Source organism: Delphinus delphis, chromosome 2 (assembly GCF_949987515.2).
Source record: "Delphinus delphis chromosome 2, mDelDel1.2, whole genome shotgun sequence".
Taxonomy (NCBI): domain Eukaryota; kingdom Metazoa; phylum Chordata; class Mammalia; order Artiodactyla; family Delphinidae; genus Delphinus; species Delphinus delphis.
In genome coordinates, this window is record NC_082684.1 from 11,714,865 (window position 1) to 11,734,202 (window position 19,338).

General features: G+C 46.6%; 1 protein-coding gene across 6 annotated transcripts in view; it reads left to right on the forward strand.

Moving 5' to 3' along the window:
- Nucleotides 1–9,883, forward strand: part of BTBD7 (BTB domain containing 7) — an 82,175-nt gene extending 72,292 nt beyond the window's left edge. For all 6 annotated transcript variants that reach the window (XM_060003999.1, XM_060004003.1, XM_060004000.1 and 3 more), the window contains exons 9-11: nt 52–230; nt 2,221–2,655; nt 4,568–9,883. In XM_060003999.1, the coding sequence (XP_059859982.1) occupies nt 52–230; nt 2,221–2,655; nt 4,568–5,383 (1,430 nt within the window). In that variant the 3' untranslated portion in view covers nt 5,384–9,883. The remainder of the gene's footprint in view (nt 1–51; nt 231–2,220; nt 2,656–4,567) is intronic.
- The last annotated feature ends 9,455 nt before the right edge of the window (nt 9,884–19,338 follow it).

Below are 19,338 nucleotides of genomic sequence, written 5' to 3' on the forward strand. Positions count from 1 at the left end.
TCTTTTGTGTAGCTCAGGTATTGTGCCTACAAACTATTTCTCTTCTTCCAGTTCCTCGTCTCCTCATTATGAAAGACATGGTCAGACGTCTGCAGGAGCTACGACACACTGAGCAGGTGCAGAGAGCCTACGCACTTAACTGTGGGGAAGGCGCCACAGTGAGCTATGAAATTCAGATTCGAGTATTGAGAGAGTTCGGGCTTGCAGATGCTGCTGCAGAGCTCTTGCAGGTGGGAAACGGCACTAAACCATTTAAAATAGGGAGCCTTGTGTTAGATTGTCAGTTATTATTAATAATGGAAATATTATGGTATTCTTTTGGATTTTGTGATGTTGTGTTATATGTCATATTTTAAAATTTGCAATTTCTCATTCTAAATAAATATTCAATTTTTTATACTTGAAAAAAGATTAAACTATAAGGAGCCTTGACTGTCACTCAGGCAGTATTTTACATATCCCAAGGAGCCCTTGTAGCATGTCTTTTTCTTTGTACATGCTCTTTGACTGTCCCTGGTGTCTTGGATGACCTGAAAGCCCCCAGTGAGAAGCAGTGTGGTAGAGTGGACAGGGCACAGTCTCTGGAGTGAGAACTGGGTTTATATCCTGGCTCTGCTGCTTACCAATTAGTTAACTTGGAGCAAGTTACTTAACCACTCTGTGCCTCAGTTTCCTTACCTGTAAAATGAATTGTTGTGAAGATAAGAGCTGCTGTATGTAAAGCAGCTATGCCTCTTGTATATATTAAGCACATAAATGCTAACTGCTAAAAGTTCATGGTATGTACGCCCAACAGAAGTGGAAGAGAAAGTAGAAAATTCTGACCTTTCTCTGCTTTCTGTCCCTGGTTTGGTCACTAGGTATCAGGTTTTAGCCTACTACATACTTAACAGACCTTCCATATGCCTCTCTTTTTCCCTCTCTCCTCCCCTTTATTATAAGAATTTTTTTTTTGCATGATGGTTCAAACCCTATAAGCATGAGAATCAAGGAATGAGTGCTTTTTATTTTTTTTTAACTAGCACGAAGAAACCCACTTCTAGTAATTATTTGGTACAAAAAGCAGTAGCATTTTTGTATAAAATGTGTAAAGTAGTCTTCACAGCAACTAAAGTAGAACCTAAAATAAAATTTAATTTCATCTGGTCAAGTGATTGAATTGTTTTCTTGCCACTAACTGCAAACCACTTTAGCCTGAGTTTTCAAAGGGGAACATGGTATGGTGGCCTTAGGCAAGGAGCAGGCCATTTTTAGGTTCTTTTTTTTTTTTCCACCATTTTTAGGTTCTCGATTTTCAATTTTTACTGTGGTTTCTATCTCTAAAACAGGCTTGTTTTCTGTTCATTTCTATTCTCTTTGCCATTCTAAATTGTATCTTAATTTGATCTCTTAAATTGTGTAAGTTTTACAATTTAAGAATTTCCATTAGTGCTTATCAAAATATTAATCAAACTTATTTCTATATAATAGGTAAGGAATAGTATTTTGTAGTTTTTATTTCAGACTGAAAGTGTACAGATGTTTTGCCAGAAAGTTCTAGAATCCTCACTTATATGCCTTTTCCTCCTTTTTAAAAATTTCTTAATTTTTTTAATTTTTTAAACATCTTTATTGGAGTGTAATTGCTTTACAATGGTGTGTTAGTTCCTCCTTTTGTTTTTATTTTTTTATTTTTTTGGCGGTACGCGGGCCTCTCACTATTGTGGCCTCTCCCGTTGCGGAGCACAGGCTCCGGACACGCAGGCTCAGTGGCCATGGCTCACGGGCCCAGCTGCTCCACGGCACGTGGGACCTTCCCGGACCGGGGCACGAACCCGTGTCCCCTGCATCGGCAGGCAGACTCTCAACCACTGCGCCACCAGGGAAGCCCCCTCCTTTTGTTTTTAATGTTAATTTTATTTTCTTAGCAAAGACATATTTGCATTAGGTTTTATTTCCTGTTTTTGATTATCACATAATCTTGCAAGAGATTACTGACCTGCTTTCTGGAGTATTCAGTTACACTGCTCTCCTTGATAGCTGCTGCGCTCTACCCTTTTATACTGTTTTTGAGGTAATTTTTCCTTGGGCTTCTGGCCTAGAAAAGTCTGTTGTGCCTTTTACTGTTGCTGAATGTGGTTTTCCTAGGTAGTCGCTTAACTCAGCCTGTAAATTTCTGTCCAGGAAATCTGCTAACAAATATCCTACCTTGTTTACCCCCCCCCCCCCATTCTTTCTTAGAATCCTCACAAGTTCTTTCCTGATGAACGTTTTGGAGATGAAAGTCCACTCTTGACAATGAGGCAGTCTGGGAGATGTCGAGTTAGCAGTAACCCCGCTGCAGAAACCGTGTTTACAGATCCGGACTCTTTTGTGGCCTTCCATCCACCCTTGCCACCTCCACCACCGCCGTACCACCCCCCAGCTACCCCAGTCCATCACCACCTCAAAGCGGGCTGGAGACAAAGACCTCCCAGCCAACACCCTTCACGTTCGTTCTCTTATCCCTGTAATCATTCACTGTTTCACTCCAGAGCAGCTCCTAAAGCAGTGCCCCCTCCAGTCTGTTTGCCAGGTGTTCAAGCAGCAGGACCTGACTGTCCCGGCACCACAGGGCTGGGGAGACAGACGGTAGCCGCCGCCGCCTCAGCAGCAGTAGTATCTGAGAGACAAGTGGTAAGTTTGCACCTCAGTAACCTACCTAAAATTACAAGCTTCTGGAATGTTAGAAGCAATTTCCTTGGCCCCTGGGACTCAGCGGTGCCCAGAAGTGTTACTGACAAGCTGAAAGCATAGACTTAAGGGAGTATGGAAAAGGGAGAGAAAAAGAGAGTGTAGGGGGATGAAAAAGGACGGAGAAGAGAGACGAGGTGTTTGCGGTGGGAGTAGGCCAGGGCCTTCCCTTATGTTCGCGTGCAGGTATCCAGAAGGGTGGGGTTACTGGACAATGCAGATGACGTTACCGGTTTCATAGTGTGCTGTTGAAGCACGTGTCAGGAGTCTGGCCCCGACCTCTATTCTGTAGAGTCTACTATTCTACCAAAGGCTTTGTTGGGGCAGGAAGGGGAAGCTACTTGTAGCTGAGTACACCATCGGGAACAATGTGGCAGAAGACTCCTCATTCATAAAATGGGCAGAAAATTAACCCGCATGCATGTCTCTGCCTCTAGCAAGCTATTCCATCAGAACACTCATTTGACTGGAAATCACAGTCGCTAGCGCTAGTAGGTAGTAAATTAAGCAAGAATTCTTTGCTTGATCTTGCACTGCATTAGAGGCTGAATTTCTGTTTTATATAATACATTTGGAAAAAAAACAGTGGTGATTTTTAAGTCTGCCTGCTTAGTCACATACTGTTAATAGTGTTCAATATAGAGAAGAACAAAAGATACATATATTAGTTAAGGGAATCTTCATTAAAAGATGGCCTTTTGGAAGCTGTGGACTAGTGTACGCCTTGGGTCACATTACGGTCCTTCCTCACCTTATACCCTTCTATCTGCTTTCCCTGCTGTCCCCCCGAACCCCTCCAAAAAGAAGAAACAGCAAAGATTGATAGTGTTGAATAAACCAAATTCCCATCTTATTGGCCTGGCCCTCAGTTCTACAGTTACAAAAGTTCTACTACTGTATATTTTATTTATTTATTTATTATAAATTTATTTATTTATTCTTGGCTGCGTTGGGTCTTCGTTGCTGCACGTGGGCTTTCTCTAGTGGCGGCGAGCAGGGGCTACTTTTCGTTGCGGTGCACAGGCTTCTCATCGCAGCGGCTTCTCTTGTTGCGGAGCACGGGCTCTAGGCGCATGGGCTTCAGTAGTTGTGGCTCGCGGGTTCTAGAGTGCAGGCTCAGCAGTTGTGGTGCGCGGGCTTAGTTGCTCCGCAGCATGTGGGATCTTCCTGGAACAGGGATCGAACCCGTGTCCCCTGTATTGGCAGGCAGATTCTTAGCCGCTGTGCCACCAGGGAAGTCCTACTTTATATTTTAATTAAAACTCCCGTCAAAGGTGTTTTATCTGTATGTTCATTACAGTCTTGATTATAATAATGAAAAATTGGAAGCAACCTTAAGGTCCAACAGTGGAAGAATGGTTAAGAAGTCATGCCTCATCAATACAGTGGAGAACAGTATGCAGTAATTTAAATAGTATTAATGGCAGTGTTATATATGCACTAAATTTTATGAAAATATGTGTGCAAAATATAAAAGGTAAGAGAACTGCTTCAAAATGCTAATAACAATGGTTATCTCAAGTAGGGAAGTTTAGGGTTTTTGTGGGGGTTTTGCCTTATAGCTTTCTATATTTTTATCATTTTAAAAATAAGCAGGGGAATTCCCTGATGGTCCATGGAATCCAGGTTAGGACTCCATGCTTCCACTGCCGGGGGCCTGGGTTCGATCCCTGGTCGGGGAGCTAAGATCCCACAAGCTGCGTGACACAGCCAAAAAAAAAAAAAAAAAAAAAAAAAAAAAAAAGCATGTATCATTTTTCTAAGAGGAAACAAAAATCAGTGAACATCATTTGAAAAAGAGGGAGTCTTGGGCCATTTTCTTTTAACCCTCCCCCTGTTTTGTTTCTGTTTGCAGTGTACACAACCTGTGCTAAATGATCTAATGCCAGATATCGCCATGGGAGTGTCCACACTGTCACTCAAGGACAGGAGGCTTCCCGAACTTGCTGTAGACACAGAATTAAGCCAGTCAGTGTCTGAAGTAGTACCAGGGCCTCCCCAGCATCTATCGTGTATTCCACAGAGGCATACACACACATCTCGAAAGAAACACACACTAGAGCAAAAACCAGACACTCGAGAAAATCAGCAGGAATATCCAGATTTCTATGACTTCTCGAACGCTGCTTGTAGACCGTCTACTCCGGCTCCTGGCAGACGCAGCCCTTCCCCTCCGCAAGGTGGATATTTTGGTCCCGATTTGTATAGCCACAATAAGGCATCACCAAGTGGCTTAAAGTCAGCCTACCTACCTGGCCAGACCTCTCCTAAAAAGCAGGAAGAAGCTAGGAGAGAATATCCACTTTCCCCTGATGGGCATCTGCACAGACAAAAGAATGAGCCGGTACACCTCGATGTTGTTGAGCAGCCTCCCCAGCGGTCGGACTTTCCTTTGGCAGCCCCAGAAAATGCCGGCAACGGTCCAGCCCATGTCAGGGGGCGAACAGCAGTGGAAACTGACTTGACTTTTGGGCTGACTCCTAACAGACCTTCACATTCTGCATGTAGCTCTGAAGCTCCAGAAGAGAGATCTGGTAGAAGACTGGCAGACAGCGAGTCCTTGGGCCATGGAGCTCCGCGAAATACAGATTTGGAAAGGGAAGATTCAATCAGCAGAGGAAGGAGGTCACCAAGCAAGCCAGACTTCCTCTACAAAAAGTCTGCCCTTTGAGAGCAACCTCCAAGTCGTCTGTGCCTGAGATGTGAAACATCCCATTTTATGATGTAACCCAACAACTTAGAGTATTGATGCCAGCTGATAACTCAGTTTCACGTTATTTTATTCTAGTTTTTGTATATACACGTCTGTTAGACATGGCATGCTAAGAGGGTTATTCTGAATGCTGCGTCTGTTTTGTGTTGGAACAATTGTGTGGGGGAAGCATTTTTAAGAGCAAGCAAGCTGGCACTTTTTTTTTTCTCTTTACAAATGATGGAATTTTTTTGCACTTGTACTTTTATCTGTATTGTTTTTATATCAGTATGTTAAACTTTATTGCCACATTTAAAGGACTGTATTTTCATACTTTTTTGCATTTTACCTTTCATCTAGCAATTTCCACGTGCATTGGATTGCACACTAAGATGTATTTTCTTATGAAATAGTTCTGTGTTTATTTTTTAATTATAGAAATTCCAAAGAACAGCACATCAAAATGCTCCTCTCTTTTCAGTAATCGTTTTAGTTCAGAAATCTTCCTGCTCAGTCTTCATAAATCTAACGTCGTACTTTTTAAATGAGTCTTGGGAGCTGGTCTTCATTCCTCCAGCAGGAATCCAGTCAGGATCCTGAAGTTTCCTGGTTCAGTAAAGAACAAGAAGGAGAAAAGCCTTTTGTGTCCAGACTCAAGCTGTTGCTTTATTCACAGTGCAGATGCTGTTAGAATCACTGCAGATTCTGGTAGTGTGGATTAGAGTTTCACTAGATGAGGTTCTAAAGCGATCGGCTTTCCTGGAATCCTAAAGAAGTGGAATTAGCGAAGTAACTTAAGCCTGCCCTGCGGGGTTGCCGGTTCTGAGCTGCGACTCTCCAGATGTCGGGGGAGTGACTGCTTTGCTGCCTTCAGTTGTCTTGCTCTCTGTGGGAAAAAAACAAAAGGGCTTCAGCCTTACGGATGTCATTTGGTGTTTGTAAGCAGATATTTTCTTTTAAGTGTTTTTCAAAGTGTGTCTGAATTTTGGTTTCCTTTAAAGAAGTTGTTGTATAATGCATAATGCTTTGTCACCAAAAAAGAAAAAGAAACCTTTTTTTTTTTTCCTTCGGTGAAATACTACATGTCCTACTTGAACTCCACTGGGGACGCTGGTTTGGGATTTTACTGAACCACTGAGCACATGGGATCTTTTAAGATCCCCTCCCTTAGAAGGGCAATGTGTGAGCTAAGGACTGTTTTTTTCTTACTCTCCAATGTAAATACATTAGTATTTGAGTTTTTAAATCACTTCAGCATTATTTGAGCATTCACTTTCTATTTTTACACATACACACACAACCGTAGCACTTAGAAGAAAAGAGACTTTCTGAACACTCCCTCCCGTGAAGGATGTTGGGAGCCTCTTCTCTGTGTATGTATATATATAAAAAACTCTGAATCACTCACACTCACTCTAAAACTATGCAGGGCTAGGGAGCCTTTACAAGCTACCATATAAATGAATGACATGCACTTTTAAGTAAATAGGTTTCTATTGGGTGTCAAGAACTCTGATTTCTCCCGAAACTGTAGTTTCTCTTACAATCTTTTCCTACTTTTACCCTGTGGATATACACTCAGGAATAATCTGACATTTTAAAAAATCCTAACAGTAGGTAGTCTTAAAGATGGGAACACATCAGTTTGTCTGTCTACACCGGCAAACCGCTGCCACTCGCTCTGCTGCCTGGCTAGTTAGCTGCTGCCCGTACGTCCCTCGATGTCGGCCAAGCTGCACACCGAGCCCCAGATCTCCCAGAGTCAACACCAGGCTACTGTGAGGTCGGCTACACATCGTCGCCTTTGAGGCTCCTTTTTTTAAAGATGAAAAACGTTAGGACTCTGTTCTCATTTTTAGTAGGTTTTTGACTTTATGATAGATGACGGTGTCTTTTGAAGCCAATCTCAGTCTGTCTCTCCTCAGAAACACAAAGTGTTAATTCCATCATATTCCTTAATGTGTATTTATATACATGTGTTGACATGAATTATTTTGATACAGTTTTAAATTTCTATTCTGAATTCAGACTGTGCTGTGCTGGTACTGCAAAGAAGAGTGAGTAGACATAGTTGGTGGGGGAAATCTTTCTCATCTCCAACCTGTTTTTTTTTAAAAATGTTAGACGAGAGCTATTGGTGCCACACATGCATTTTTCTGAAAATTTATTAAATATTCTTTCACGTCCCTAAAATATAATTATAAAAGAAGTGGCCACTGTTCATAGTTTTATTTAATTTATGAAGTTTGCTTTTAATAATTTAGTAGCATACCTGGCTAAACTCTATGTATAGAGAGAAACGCGCTGTGGATCGTGGACTGCTGTGACTTCCAGAAGGGAAACAGACGTGGGTTTAGTGTTAGGGTAGGTGTTAGTGGACTTTTAATGTATCTTGTGAAGTATGGTCAGTAGGGTAGGTTGAATAGCTATGTGCCTCTGGCTTTTGAACCCATCTATTCAGTTTTCTTTAATGCTTACTAAGCATTAAATTCTTTCAGTGCTGTACGAAGATAAATGTGAAGTCTGAGTAAGATTGCTCTCAGAAATAAACATGTATAATATAAAATTTAGGCCACGGGACCTAGCATTTTACTCGGTGTAGAAATTTCATGAGAACCAAATCTCAACATACCAGATCTCCTCTCGAGGCCATGGACAATCAGGCCATTAGACAATCGCCACCTTTGGTGTCCGCCGTGTCGAGGTTAGCGAATACCAGTTAGAGCCTGGAGCGGAAGGAGAAGATCTACGTTTCTTCAAGATGCTGTTGGTCTGTTTCTTATATTTCTGTTTTAGTTTTGTGATTTTGATTAGTAATTTCAGTTCAGAGTCACCTGTGACTCCTAAGGGAAAAAGATAGCAGCATGAAAGGCAAAAATTATTCCTGAAAAAATCGTTGTTTGAATTTACCATGTACTATACATACTCTTTTTCACACGCCCCTGTAGCTTTTTCTAGGCATGTCCCTAGACCTAATCTCTCCTGACATTTTGGTAACCAGGTAGATTTTAAATGAGTTCTTTTTATTTGAGTCTTTTGGGGGTTTTTTTGGTTGAACTCTATGAAACTTTGCTTAATTCTTGTTTATGCTTCCTTAACAAACTGTTCTCTATTGAGTTTTCTTTGGATTTGTTGTCCAAGCTCTAGCAGCAGTGGACCATACGTGTCCCTTTGGATTTAAGTGATGATGGAGGGGAAATAGCATATACAGCAGCAGCAGCAGGGTGCAAAGATGACCCCCGCGTGTTGGCAGCAGCGGGACGCAAAGATGATCCCCGCGTGCTGGTCTCTAGAGGTGAAAGATGAACACTTCTCAGTAACTACTCATCAAAATATGAATTTTCATGTTGAAATCCGCCTTTTAGGGGAAAATGTGTTTCCTGAAACACTTGTAAGATACTGGTTTTGCAATTCTAAGGCATTTATGTTTTTATCTTAGGACTGAACTCAAAGGGAAATGTTTGCCTTTTTTTTTTTTTAATTATTTGGTTGACCTTCAACTTACTGTTGAAAGTTACTATTAAAGCAGCAGTGATGGGTGCTATTCCCCGTTCTGCAGTGGTTTACTTTGTCTACTAAGGAGTTTACTTTAAAACCTCATTACAGATAACCTTACTAAAAGAATTACCGTCACACACTAAAGTGTATTGTATTATTTTCCATTAACACTGTTGTACGAACAGTGTTTTATGAAATGTTTAGTTGTCTTTTTGTCCTGTCGATTGCAATAGGTGTTATGTAATTGTTGTATTGGCAAGTTTTTTGATTTTTCTTTTCCTCTAGAGAAGCCTCAGACCATGAGTCAATCTTCCATATTCTGAATGTTATAATGCTGTGGCCATTTCTATAGAAAGATTACTTGCAAGTGTGTGTCTTGAAAATAACTTCTTGTGTCTGTGTGTTTACGTGGGTTCTGTCTAAGAGCTGAAATGAGCTCTGGAAGCTTCATCGTGTACCTGCACGTGACTGTGTATCTGGGTTCCATGGGCACGTGGGACGGAATCCTGCTCTTAGGTGGGGTGGCTGAACGATAAAGATTCCTGAACTCCACTTGCTGTTTGTGTACCACGTCTGTGCATCAGAGAGGTGGTATCTTCTACAACACTGCATTTCTTGTGGTTGTGCTGTTACTGGTATAAAGTCAAGTGCCTTCAATGCTAAAGGCTCAGAAATTTTTCTTAAACTGATTTCATGTCCTATGCAAGTGTTTTCTACAACCTGCATAACCAGTACTTTGTAAAACTTGTTTACGCTTCAAATGTACATAGTGTTTTTTAAAGAAATATATAGTATTTTTATTTAGGTACCTCCAAACTTGAATTCGTCTGTGTGAAGCATTGTAAAATGATACATTTCTCTTTTGAGTATCATTACAGTTGTACAAAGGTTTTCACTGGTTCTATTTTTCTACTGTTACTGACAAGCATGTAACACTGACTTTATCCTACATATAGTTGGCGTTTCAAATAAATGGCTTGGATAGAACCCGCTGAGTTGGATACAGTCTGTTTTAGCAGGTAGCACACAGCCCTCAGTTATAGAAGCAATGTTGTCCCCACCACTAGGTAGAAGTGGGAGGTTTTCTAGGTGGACTTCTCCTCTGTCTCTGTGCTTTCAGTCATTCAGAGGCTTTTTTCAAGTATTATGGATTTCTTGGAAATACCATGTTTCATTTGATTCAAGTTCAGAATTTTCTGTGATTTCACTGGGGCATTTCTGAGAGATTTCATTTTACAATTTGAGCAAAAAAGTAACTTGCACAGGGGTCTCCAGAGGAAGTTCAGCATTCCAAACACAGGGACCCAGCAACTGGAATGAATCAGTCACTGGAAGGGCTGTGGTCCGTCGGTGAGAGACCCAAATGCACCCCAAGATTCACAGGCCTCCAAGTGTCAGACACCTGGCTTAGATTCAAACTCAGGAGCGTTAATATTTTTCCATTTGAAAGGGAAATGGAGTCATGATCTAGAGTCTAGTTTTCCAAAAAAAACATGCAAAATAGAAAGTTTTCCAATTTCCGTTTTTTAAAATCACTATTTAAAATTTTTACTTTAATCATTGCACTAATAAGTTCCATCCCAGCATTTCACCCTTTGTGCCTCACTGGGGCAGTTCTCTTTTTATATTTCGTAACCGTCTTAGGTTTAACTGTGGAATATCAAGATAAAATAAAACCTAAGGTTTCTGAAGGTGAGCTTCCTCAAAATCTAAAACAGGAAATTGGGTAAGTCAACTTTCACTTCTGTTCTTGTGGATTCCCCTGGAAAGATGAGTTCAGGCCAGCTTCCCTAGCTACTTGAGGCCTTACCTCTCCTCAGTGCATTAAGGAATAGTTCTTGAGTCCACTCTTCCCAAAGTTTGGGAATGTGGAGCAACAGATAAAGCAGACAGGATACCTATTCTCAGAAGCTTTGAAGTAGGAAGAGACTTCCCTGGTGGTCCAGTGGTTAAGAATCCACCTTCCTAATGCAGGGGACGTGAGTTTGATCCCCGGTCGGGGAACTAAGACACCACACGCTGCGGAGCAACTAAGCCCTCCCAGGGCAACTAAGACCCGACGCAGCCAAAAAAAAACAAAAAAAAACAAAAAACAAAAACTAGCTAGAGACAATTGGAACAGTACATAGCAATAGGAGGTTACTGTGGCTGAGGGGAAGGCTGGCTTGACATGGCCCAGGAATGAATGGGAGGAGAAACACACTGTAGTGTGAATTCACTGTAGTGAATCCACTACAAAGCACTTTATTTTTTTTTCCTGTAATCAATGAGTTAAGTATTGTTTTCTTTAATCCTCTGTGAATCACCTACTATTATTAGTGCATTTTACAAATGAGGAAACCAAAGCACAGAGATATCAAGTGACTTGTCCAAGGTCACACAGCTAGTAAGTTGGCAGAGCCTGAGTTCAAACCCAGGCATTGTGGCTACAGAGCCCAAGTTCTCAGCCACGGTGTTGTACTGAACACCAGAAAGCATGGTGGCCCAGGCAGGGGGACCATAGTGTGCAGAGAGTGGAGGTAGTTACAAGCATGGCATTTACTTGTTCAAACATTTATCCAGTAAGTAAGCAACTTCTACCTGCCAGACCCTGCTAGGCCCTGAGGTGACAGGAATGAACAAGACAGTCACAGCCCCACCCATAAGAACGTTAGGGTGTCAAGGAAGAAAAGACATCGTACCATTACAGAGGTAAGGTTGGGGGTCTTACTGGTCCTGGGATTGGGAAGGCTTCCATGTGGAAGTGACCTTCAAAGTGCAGGGGAAGGTGGAGTCATGGGGCTAGGAGGGGCGGGTTTCCTGGGAGGTTTCGGGGACGAGGCAGAACCTGAGGCAGGAGGTCCTGAGCACTGGGGAAACCGGTGTGGGCTGGGACAGAGGGTTGAGCCCATCTTGCCAGCCCTTCCAGGGCAGGCCAAGGATTTTGAAGTTGATCCCAACAGGATCAACGGGAAACTGCTGTAGGGTTTTAAGCAGGGGCATAAATGTAATCAGATTTGCATGCCGCACATCACTGGATTGAGGCAGAGCAGGAATGCGTCAGGAAACCAGGCGGGAGGCTGCAGAGAACAGAGGAATATGGTCAGGAAGTGATATCTGCAGGACTTGGGCATTGCTTGGACGTGGGGAGAGAGCGGGAGGTGTCAGATCTAGGGGAAAGACCATGAGTTTAACGTTGCTTGTGTTCACTTGGTGATTCCATGTAAGCTGGGAACTCAGAAGCAAGGGGCCAAGCTGGAGGTGCCAGGTGGGAATTGTCCACATACGTGGGTGGCATTGAAAGCCTCGGGAGTAGATAAGGTGACTTAGTGGGGAAGGTTTAAAGATGAAAAGAGAGCCTAGGAATGAACTCTGGAGGAACTCCGACCTTTCTAGGTCAGCTTGAGGGAGTTGCTGACCAAGGGCGGGCTACCAGGTAGAAAGAGAACTAGTGTGGTACTCAGAAGTACCAGAAGGCCAGGCAGAGGCTGTTCAAAAAGGACGGAATGTGATCTTCAGAATTTATAAAGTGAAAGGAGTAAAAAACAAAACAGGGCATATGGATGCTCCCACTTGTGGAGCAGACAAGAAAAAGGAGCTACATAATAAACTTGTATATTCATAAAAACGTCTGCAAAGACCTATGAGGCAGGACTGCCTCTGGAGAGAGAAGGGCATTGTAATCGGGTGGGGGGAACTTAGCTGTATACTTTTTGTACTGGTTGAATTTTTAAATTACCTGCATGTATTACTTTTTCAAGTTAAATGTTAAGAGATGAAAGATCAATTCCACCCCTCCCCAAAAGTTAACTCAGTGGCTGCTGCTCGGAGATTTTGGAAAATCAGGCTCAAAAGATGCTTTGGGTCGGCACCATGGAGAAGGTGAGTGAGGTTGGCAAGAGCGGTTTGGTGGCGGGATAGGGAGAGAAGCCAGGTGGGGTCAGGTTGGTGCGGGAGTCTGCGTGGGAGATGAGGCGATGGCCTGGGTGAGGAGCTCAGGGTGGAGAGGCGCGCGGAGAGCACGGAGGCTGGGGCAGTGGTGAGGTGTTGGGAGTCATGGCCAAACCCCCTTCTTCATCTCCACACGTCCCTCATGAGAGACTGTCACATGCCCATGTGCAGTCCAGCTGGGGTCTATCCCCCATGGAAGAGGAGGAGGCCAGCTCAGCATAATTTGTTCTTAAAAGACTCTTAGTTCCGGGAATTCCCTGGCGGTCCAGTGGTTAGGACTCCATGCTCTCGCTGCCGAGGGCCCAGGTTCAATCCCTGGTTGGGGAACTAAGATCCCACAAGATTTGCGGCACGACCAAAACTAAAAAAGACTGTTAGTTCCTAATCACAACTACTTTCTCCAAGTATCAGAAATCATTCAGGGACTTACCTGGTGGCCCAGTGGTTAAGAATCCGCCTACCAATGCAGGGGACACGGGTTTGAGCCCTGGTTTGGGAAGATCCCACATGCCGCAGAGCAGCTAAGCCTGTGCGCCACAACTACTGAGCCCGTGTGCCACAACTACTGAGCTTGCGTGCCACAACTACTGAGCCCATGTGCCTAGAGCTTGTGCTCTGAAACAAGAGAAGCCACCACAATGAGAAGCCCGTGCATCGCAAAGAAGAGTAGCCCCCGCTCGCCGCAACTAGAGAAAGCCCGCGCGCAGCAACAAAGAGCCAATGAAGCAAAAGATAAATAAATAAATTAATTTAAAAAAATCATTATCTGGGCTTCCCTGGTGGTGCAGTGGTTCAGAGTCCGCCTGCCGACGCAGGGGACACGGGTTCGTGCCCCGGTCCAGGAAGATCCCACATGCCGCGGAGCAGCTGGACCCGTGAGCCATGGCCGCTGAGCCTGCGCGCCCGGAGCCTGTGCTCCGCAACGGGAGAGGCCACAACAGTGAGAGGCCCGCGTACCACAAAAAAAAAAAAAAAAAAAAAAAAAAAAATCATTATCTATGTCTTTAAAAAAAAAAAAGAAATCATTCAGCAGTAGCAGGAGTTCATTTTAGAATCCTCTAGGGAGGGGCTTCCCTGGTGGTCCAGTGGCTAAGACTCCGAGCTCCCAATGCAGGGGGCCCGGGTTTGATCCCTGGTCAGGGAACTAGATCCTGCATGCGGCAAGTAAAGATCTCAGATGCAGCAACGAAGATCCCACACACTGCAGCTAATACCTGGTGCAGCCAAAATAAATAAATAAATGTATTTTAAAAAACCTCTAGAGAACCCCAGTGAAGGTCCCTGTCCTTAGTTGCCAGAACCTGCCATCCCATCCCCCTTGTAACAGGACCAAAGCAGATGAACTGAGACATTGGTCATTTCTAGTATTTGTCATCTCTCCGATTGACAGTAACATGACAGCTCCCCGGAAGGGACCCTCACACTCCCCAGACCCCCCCAGACCTTTGCCTCCACATTTGCTTATTTGTCCGAGTTTGAGGGACGCTCCCTTCACAGAAAGTATGGAAGTGAATCGTGGGTCTGCTCACCATCATCCGCTAAGCCTACATTAAATGTCCCAGCTCCAAACGCAGCTTTACACTTGACAGTGATGACGACACTGGGCCCATGGCCCTCACCTCGGTCTTGACTTCACCTCAAGGACCCACTGACATGTCCCTTGTCTGCACACCTTTTGCCCATGGGCTCCTTTTTATTTGGTCTCCAAACCCCCAGAGCTCACCGTTCCGAATAGCCTCAGATGCCGGCCATGAGCCTTTGCGTCAGCATCAGAGTTAAGACGTCCTCCTCTGATGTCTTCCCAGTGGGTGAGCCTCACATCTTGCAGAGCCTTGGATTTGGGGCCAGCGTCACTTGTCTGTAAATTTCGAGGCATCTGCATCCACAAAGTCTGGTGTCCAAGCATGTTTGTGACCACTGCTGGATGGTGGCCGAGCTTGGGAGAGAGTGAGGAAGCCGAGACCAGAAACCCCGAGGGAGGAAGGGCTCGTGTTCCAGAGGGAGACTTGCCTAGCAGGGACCGTCACCGGGCGCCACGAGGAGCCTACGGGTCCTCATCCTTAAATGGGGTGACAGTAGTTCACAGAGTTCACGGAGTGAGCTTTGACTGTGGACTTTTAAGTATTTTGCCACATAATCCTCGAGTCACTCTGAGTCTTCTCCCCATTCTCAGGTGAAGAAGCCCCTCAACACCCCTGGCAGGCCTGCTGTGAGGGTCTGTGGGCAGCTGTTGCCTTTCGCACTCTCCTCCTGAAATCCCTCACCTTAAACCCACGTAAACATCCTCCATTTCTGGAACCTTCCATCAGAGGAACCAGATACCTCGCCACCCTCTGTGACCAAACTAAAAACATTTGTCCTTCCCATTTCTCCACATTCTGAACAGATCCACCCAAACTCTGGTTAGTCCAGGTGTGGATGGCCCTGAGAGGCCCGAGTGCCCCAACTTCCCAGCATCCCCCCGCGGCTTCCAGGACTGTGCCCTTTGCAGCGGTGGGGTCCGTCGTCCCCCTGGACCTGCTGTTCCCGCTCTCCCAGGTGGCTTGCACAGCCCCCTGGATTCCCAGGCCGTCCCCCAACCCCATCCGCGTTGCCCACCTTTCCTGCATGCTTCCCCCACCTTCCCACTCTCTCCTCTCTTGCCTCTTGCCTTAGCTGAGGTCCAGCCCTCCTCCCGCCCTGCAGGCCTCTCCCGAGAACTGGCGTCTCGCACTTTCCACACTTGAGGGTCAGGATAGGCAGTGTGTGGCGGCCCCCCTGTAACACCCCTAGCACCTCTGCAGCCCCTGCCGTCTGGCTGTCCCACTCTCAGCTCGTGACCAGTACGCTGTCACTCGTTTCATACCCCGAGGACTTGTCGCAGCCTCGCTGTTGTCCTCTTGTTCCAGGCCCGGCCATCAACCTGGGTAGCGCCGGGAACCATCTCCAGCTACCTGCTCTTCTATTCCCCTTCCACCGACTCTGTGACCTTTCCCCTTGTCCCCAGAAGGGCTCCACCATTGAAACCTTAGCTCACTTCCTGCTCAGGCCACTATGTCCCAGATGCCCCTCCTGTCTTCCTCTGGAACCTCTGACCTCTGGCCTCCTTGCTCCCCTCTCAAGGACAGCCCAATGTCCCTAGGTGTTGGCCTCCTCAATTTGCTTACCTTCCCACCAATTTTCTGGCCAAACTCAACCCATAAACAATGGACATGTCCATCTCCTGGGTCTGGACCCAGCTTTGGGGGACAACTGAAGACAGTTGTACAGCCACAGTCCCCATGGTCCCCACGGTGCCCAGGCTTCTGGCCTCAGTGCCCAGGCCAGCTGAGTCAGCCCTCACCCAGCTCCTGGCCACTTTCCACCCTAGCCTCCTCTCACGGGGGCCACCCTCCAGCTCGCTCCTCACGCCTGGACCTCGTGGGCAAAATAGGCTGCCACCGTTTCCCTCGTCCTCTCTTCTGTGATACTCCTTGTGGGCAAAGGCACCACGCTCTCCGCTGGGGTCGCCATCCGTTCCCAGCCTCTCGCCTGGGGACGCTGCGCTGGGGTCGTGTTTCTTGGAAGGCATAGGAAACCCTCCCTGGAGTGGTTTAGATGCTGCAAGACAGTCCAATTCTGTCATGTAAGTAGAAGTGAATTTACCAAAACAAAACCCAGAAGAGTCAATGTCCCTCCTATCCCAGGGCAAAATACGACATCCTGTGATTTATGCAAAAACTATTGGCATCTTCCATCATTTCTGCTCCAAGAATGTTTTTGGCCGCGCCACACAGCATGCAGGATCTTTGTTCCCCGACCAGGGATCAAACCTGTGCGCCCTGCAGTGAAAGTGTGGAGTCTTAACCACTGGACTGCCAGGATAGTCCCTGCTCCAAGATTCTTAGCTGTTCCTGGTGCCCCACTTGAATGAGGCCAGACTGTGGAATGAAATGAGCTGGGAGTCACCCCTGGCAAGCTATGGACCCCCGGTTTCTCAGAGCCTCAGTTTTCACATCTGTAAAATGGGGACGGACAATCATACTCTTCAGGCTGCTGTGGGTGGGTGAATGAGATCAGGCGCGCAAACGCGTGCAGCCCGCAGCTGTGCAGTCACCTGACAGCGGGGCAGGCGGCCCCCAGGTTCCAGCCCTTTAACCATGAGCTGGAAGGACAGTCCCTGACCTCGCGGAATTAACCGTTTAGTGGGGAGGACAGATACTAAGCAAATAAACTCACGAACATGTCATCACTAACAGGGCTAAGTGTTGTTACGAAGTGACGATCTGAATATTAGCCACACGGCAGTGTCTCTCCATCCATAATGAAGAGGTCGTGGAGGGGAGGGGAGGCGAGGCTGGGCAGGAGACAGCCGGAGGCCTCCGTCACAGCAGCTGACCTGAGAATGGAATCAGTGGCTGGCTCCACAGCTTTGTGAAGAAACTGGTGGGGAAGGTGTGTCTGTCATTCTCAGCAGCTTCTCTCTCCTCAGCTGCTGCCCCATTTTATTCACAGCTCCAGGCCTGAGGGAGCAGAGAGCCTCTTCCCTCGCGGCTGGGGTGCTGTGACCCCAGTGTAGTCTCAGGGAATGGCCTGAGCGGCACCTGCGGCCCAGAGAACGTAACAGCCGGGGCACAGGCCATGACTCCAGACCCCAGGCAGCCTCTCTTGCTCCACAGGTGCTGCTCAGGGTGGAATGAGACAAACGGGTCGCTTGTTGTGATGGCTGATTTTCTGTGTCAACTTCACTGGGCCGTGGGGTGCCCAGACATTTGGCTAAACGTCATCCTGGTGTGTCTAGGAGAGCGTTTCTGAGTTAGATTAGCATTTGTACCTGCAGTCTGAGTAAAGCAGATGAGCCTCCCCGTGTGGTGGGCATCATTCAGTCCATTGAGGGCCTGAATAGAACAAAAAAGCGGAGGGAGAATTTACTCTCTGCCCGTTTGAGCTCGGACACTGGTCTCCTCTGGCACTAGGACTGACGCTTACTTACATCATCAGCTCCCCTGGTTCTTGGACCTTCGGGCTGGGACTGGAACTACCCCACTGTCTTTCCTGGGTCTCCAGCTTGCAGACAGTAGATCATGGGACTTCTCAGCCTCCAGTCATGTGAATCAATTCCTTGTTTTATAGATATATAGAGAGAGACACAGAGAGAAAGAGAGAGAGAGAGAGAGATGGGTGTATATATCCGCTATTGGTTCTGTTTCTCTGGAGAACCCAATACAGCTGTAGAACTTTTCAATTTGGCTCATTTAACTACAGGTCAGCTGCATCCAGGAGCCTTAAGGCCTGAGGCAGAGGCAAGAGAGGGAAGCCAGGAGTCGGGGACGTGAGTGGGAGAAACAGAGTAGCACAAGCCACAGGCTCCAACAGGAGGACAGATGGCTGAGGAGAAACCCAGCCATCTCCAGGGGGATGCAGTTGAGGCAAAGTTAAGCGGGGGCAGCCAAGGAGTCCCTGGGAGAAGACCAGAACAAAGATTTGGATGGGAGGCCAGTGGAAAAGTCCAGAAGTATCCAGACTTTTTCCACAGGAAAAGGCACCAAGACTGGGAGAGCAGGGGACGAGTGCCGTGTGCAGTAGGGGGCACTGTGTCACCAGAAGCGCTCAGAAGCAGGAGCTAGAGGACCGCAGAAGTGTTCCCTGCTACGGAAAAGTCTACGAGCTGTATGAGCTTCAGACAAGACTAATCCAGGGGCTCAGTGCGCGCATCACCGAGGGCCTGGTTTTCTCTCCCCTCCACCTTCCAGGCCGTTGGCTTCTCCTAAGCCGGGCTCCACAGGGCTCACAGGATTTCTGCCCACAGCTGAGAGAGAAGACCAAGGCGCCTCAAGTCACCCGGCAGGGAAGGGGAGGCATTGCCACCAAGAGCATGGAGGCATGGAAGCCCGGTGGCCAAGACCAGCGCTGGTCCCCTCTGAGCATCACCCACGAGGGAGGGACCCCTTCCCGAGAGGTGAGGCTGGGTGACTTCTCAGATCCCTTCCAACCTAGGGATCCTGTGACTAAGTATGGTACACAACCCGTCTAAGGCCCAGTGGTTCGGGGCACAAGTGAGTAGAGTATGGCTTTGGCCCCGTGCCAAATGCCGGATGCCCGTCAGGCCAAAGCTCGTGCCTGGCAGCCACTTCCAGGTGAGCTGACTGGGAGGCAGCCTCACTGGTTCCCGGGAGCTCTGCTGGGTTGGCTTCCTGTGCTCCCCACAATCCCCAGAACACACTCACCCTCCGTGGGAGCTTCACTAGGTCACTGCCAAGGTCCCACTGTCACTGGGGCTGCTCTTTCAATTTTCTTCCAGTCCACTAGGGTCCTCTGGGGGAGCTGGGAGAACTGCTGTTTCCCTGTAATCCTGCGTGTTCAGAGATGCGGGCAGCTCCAGGCCTACAGAGAGCACTTCATTCACTTGCGCTTAACTCACCACGGGTGATGACCTCAAGTGTGACTCATTTCCAAGGAAGCGAGAGCTGCGGGGAGGCCAAAGATGGGCCTCTGCACTGGCTTCTTGGTTTGTTCTCACATTTACTTTTAAAATAATGGCTACCATG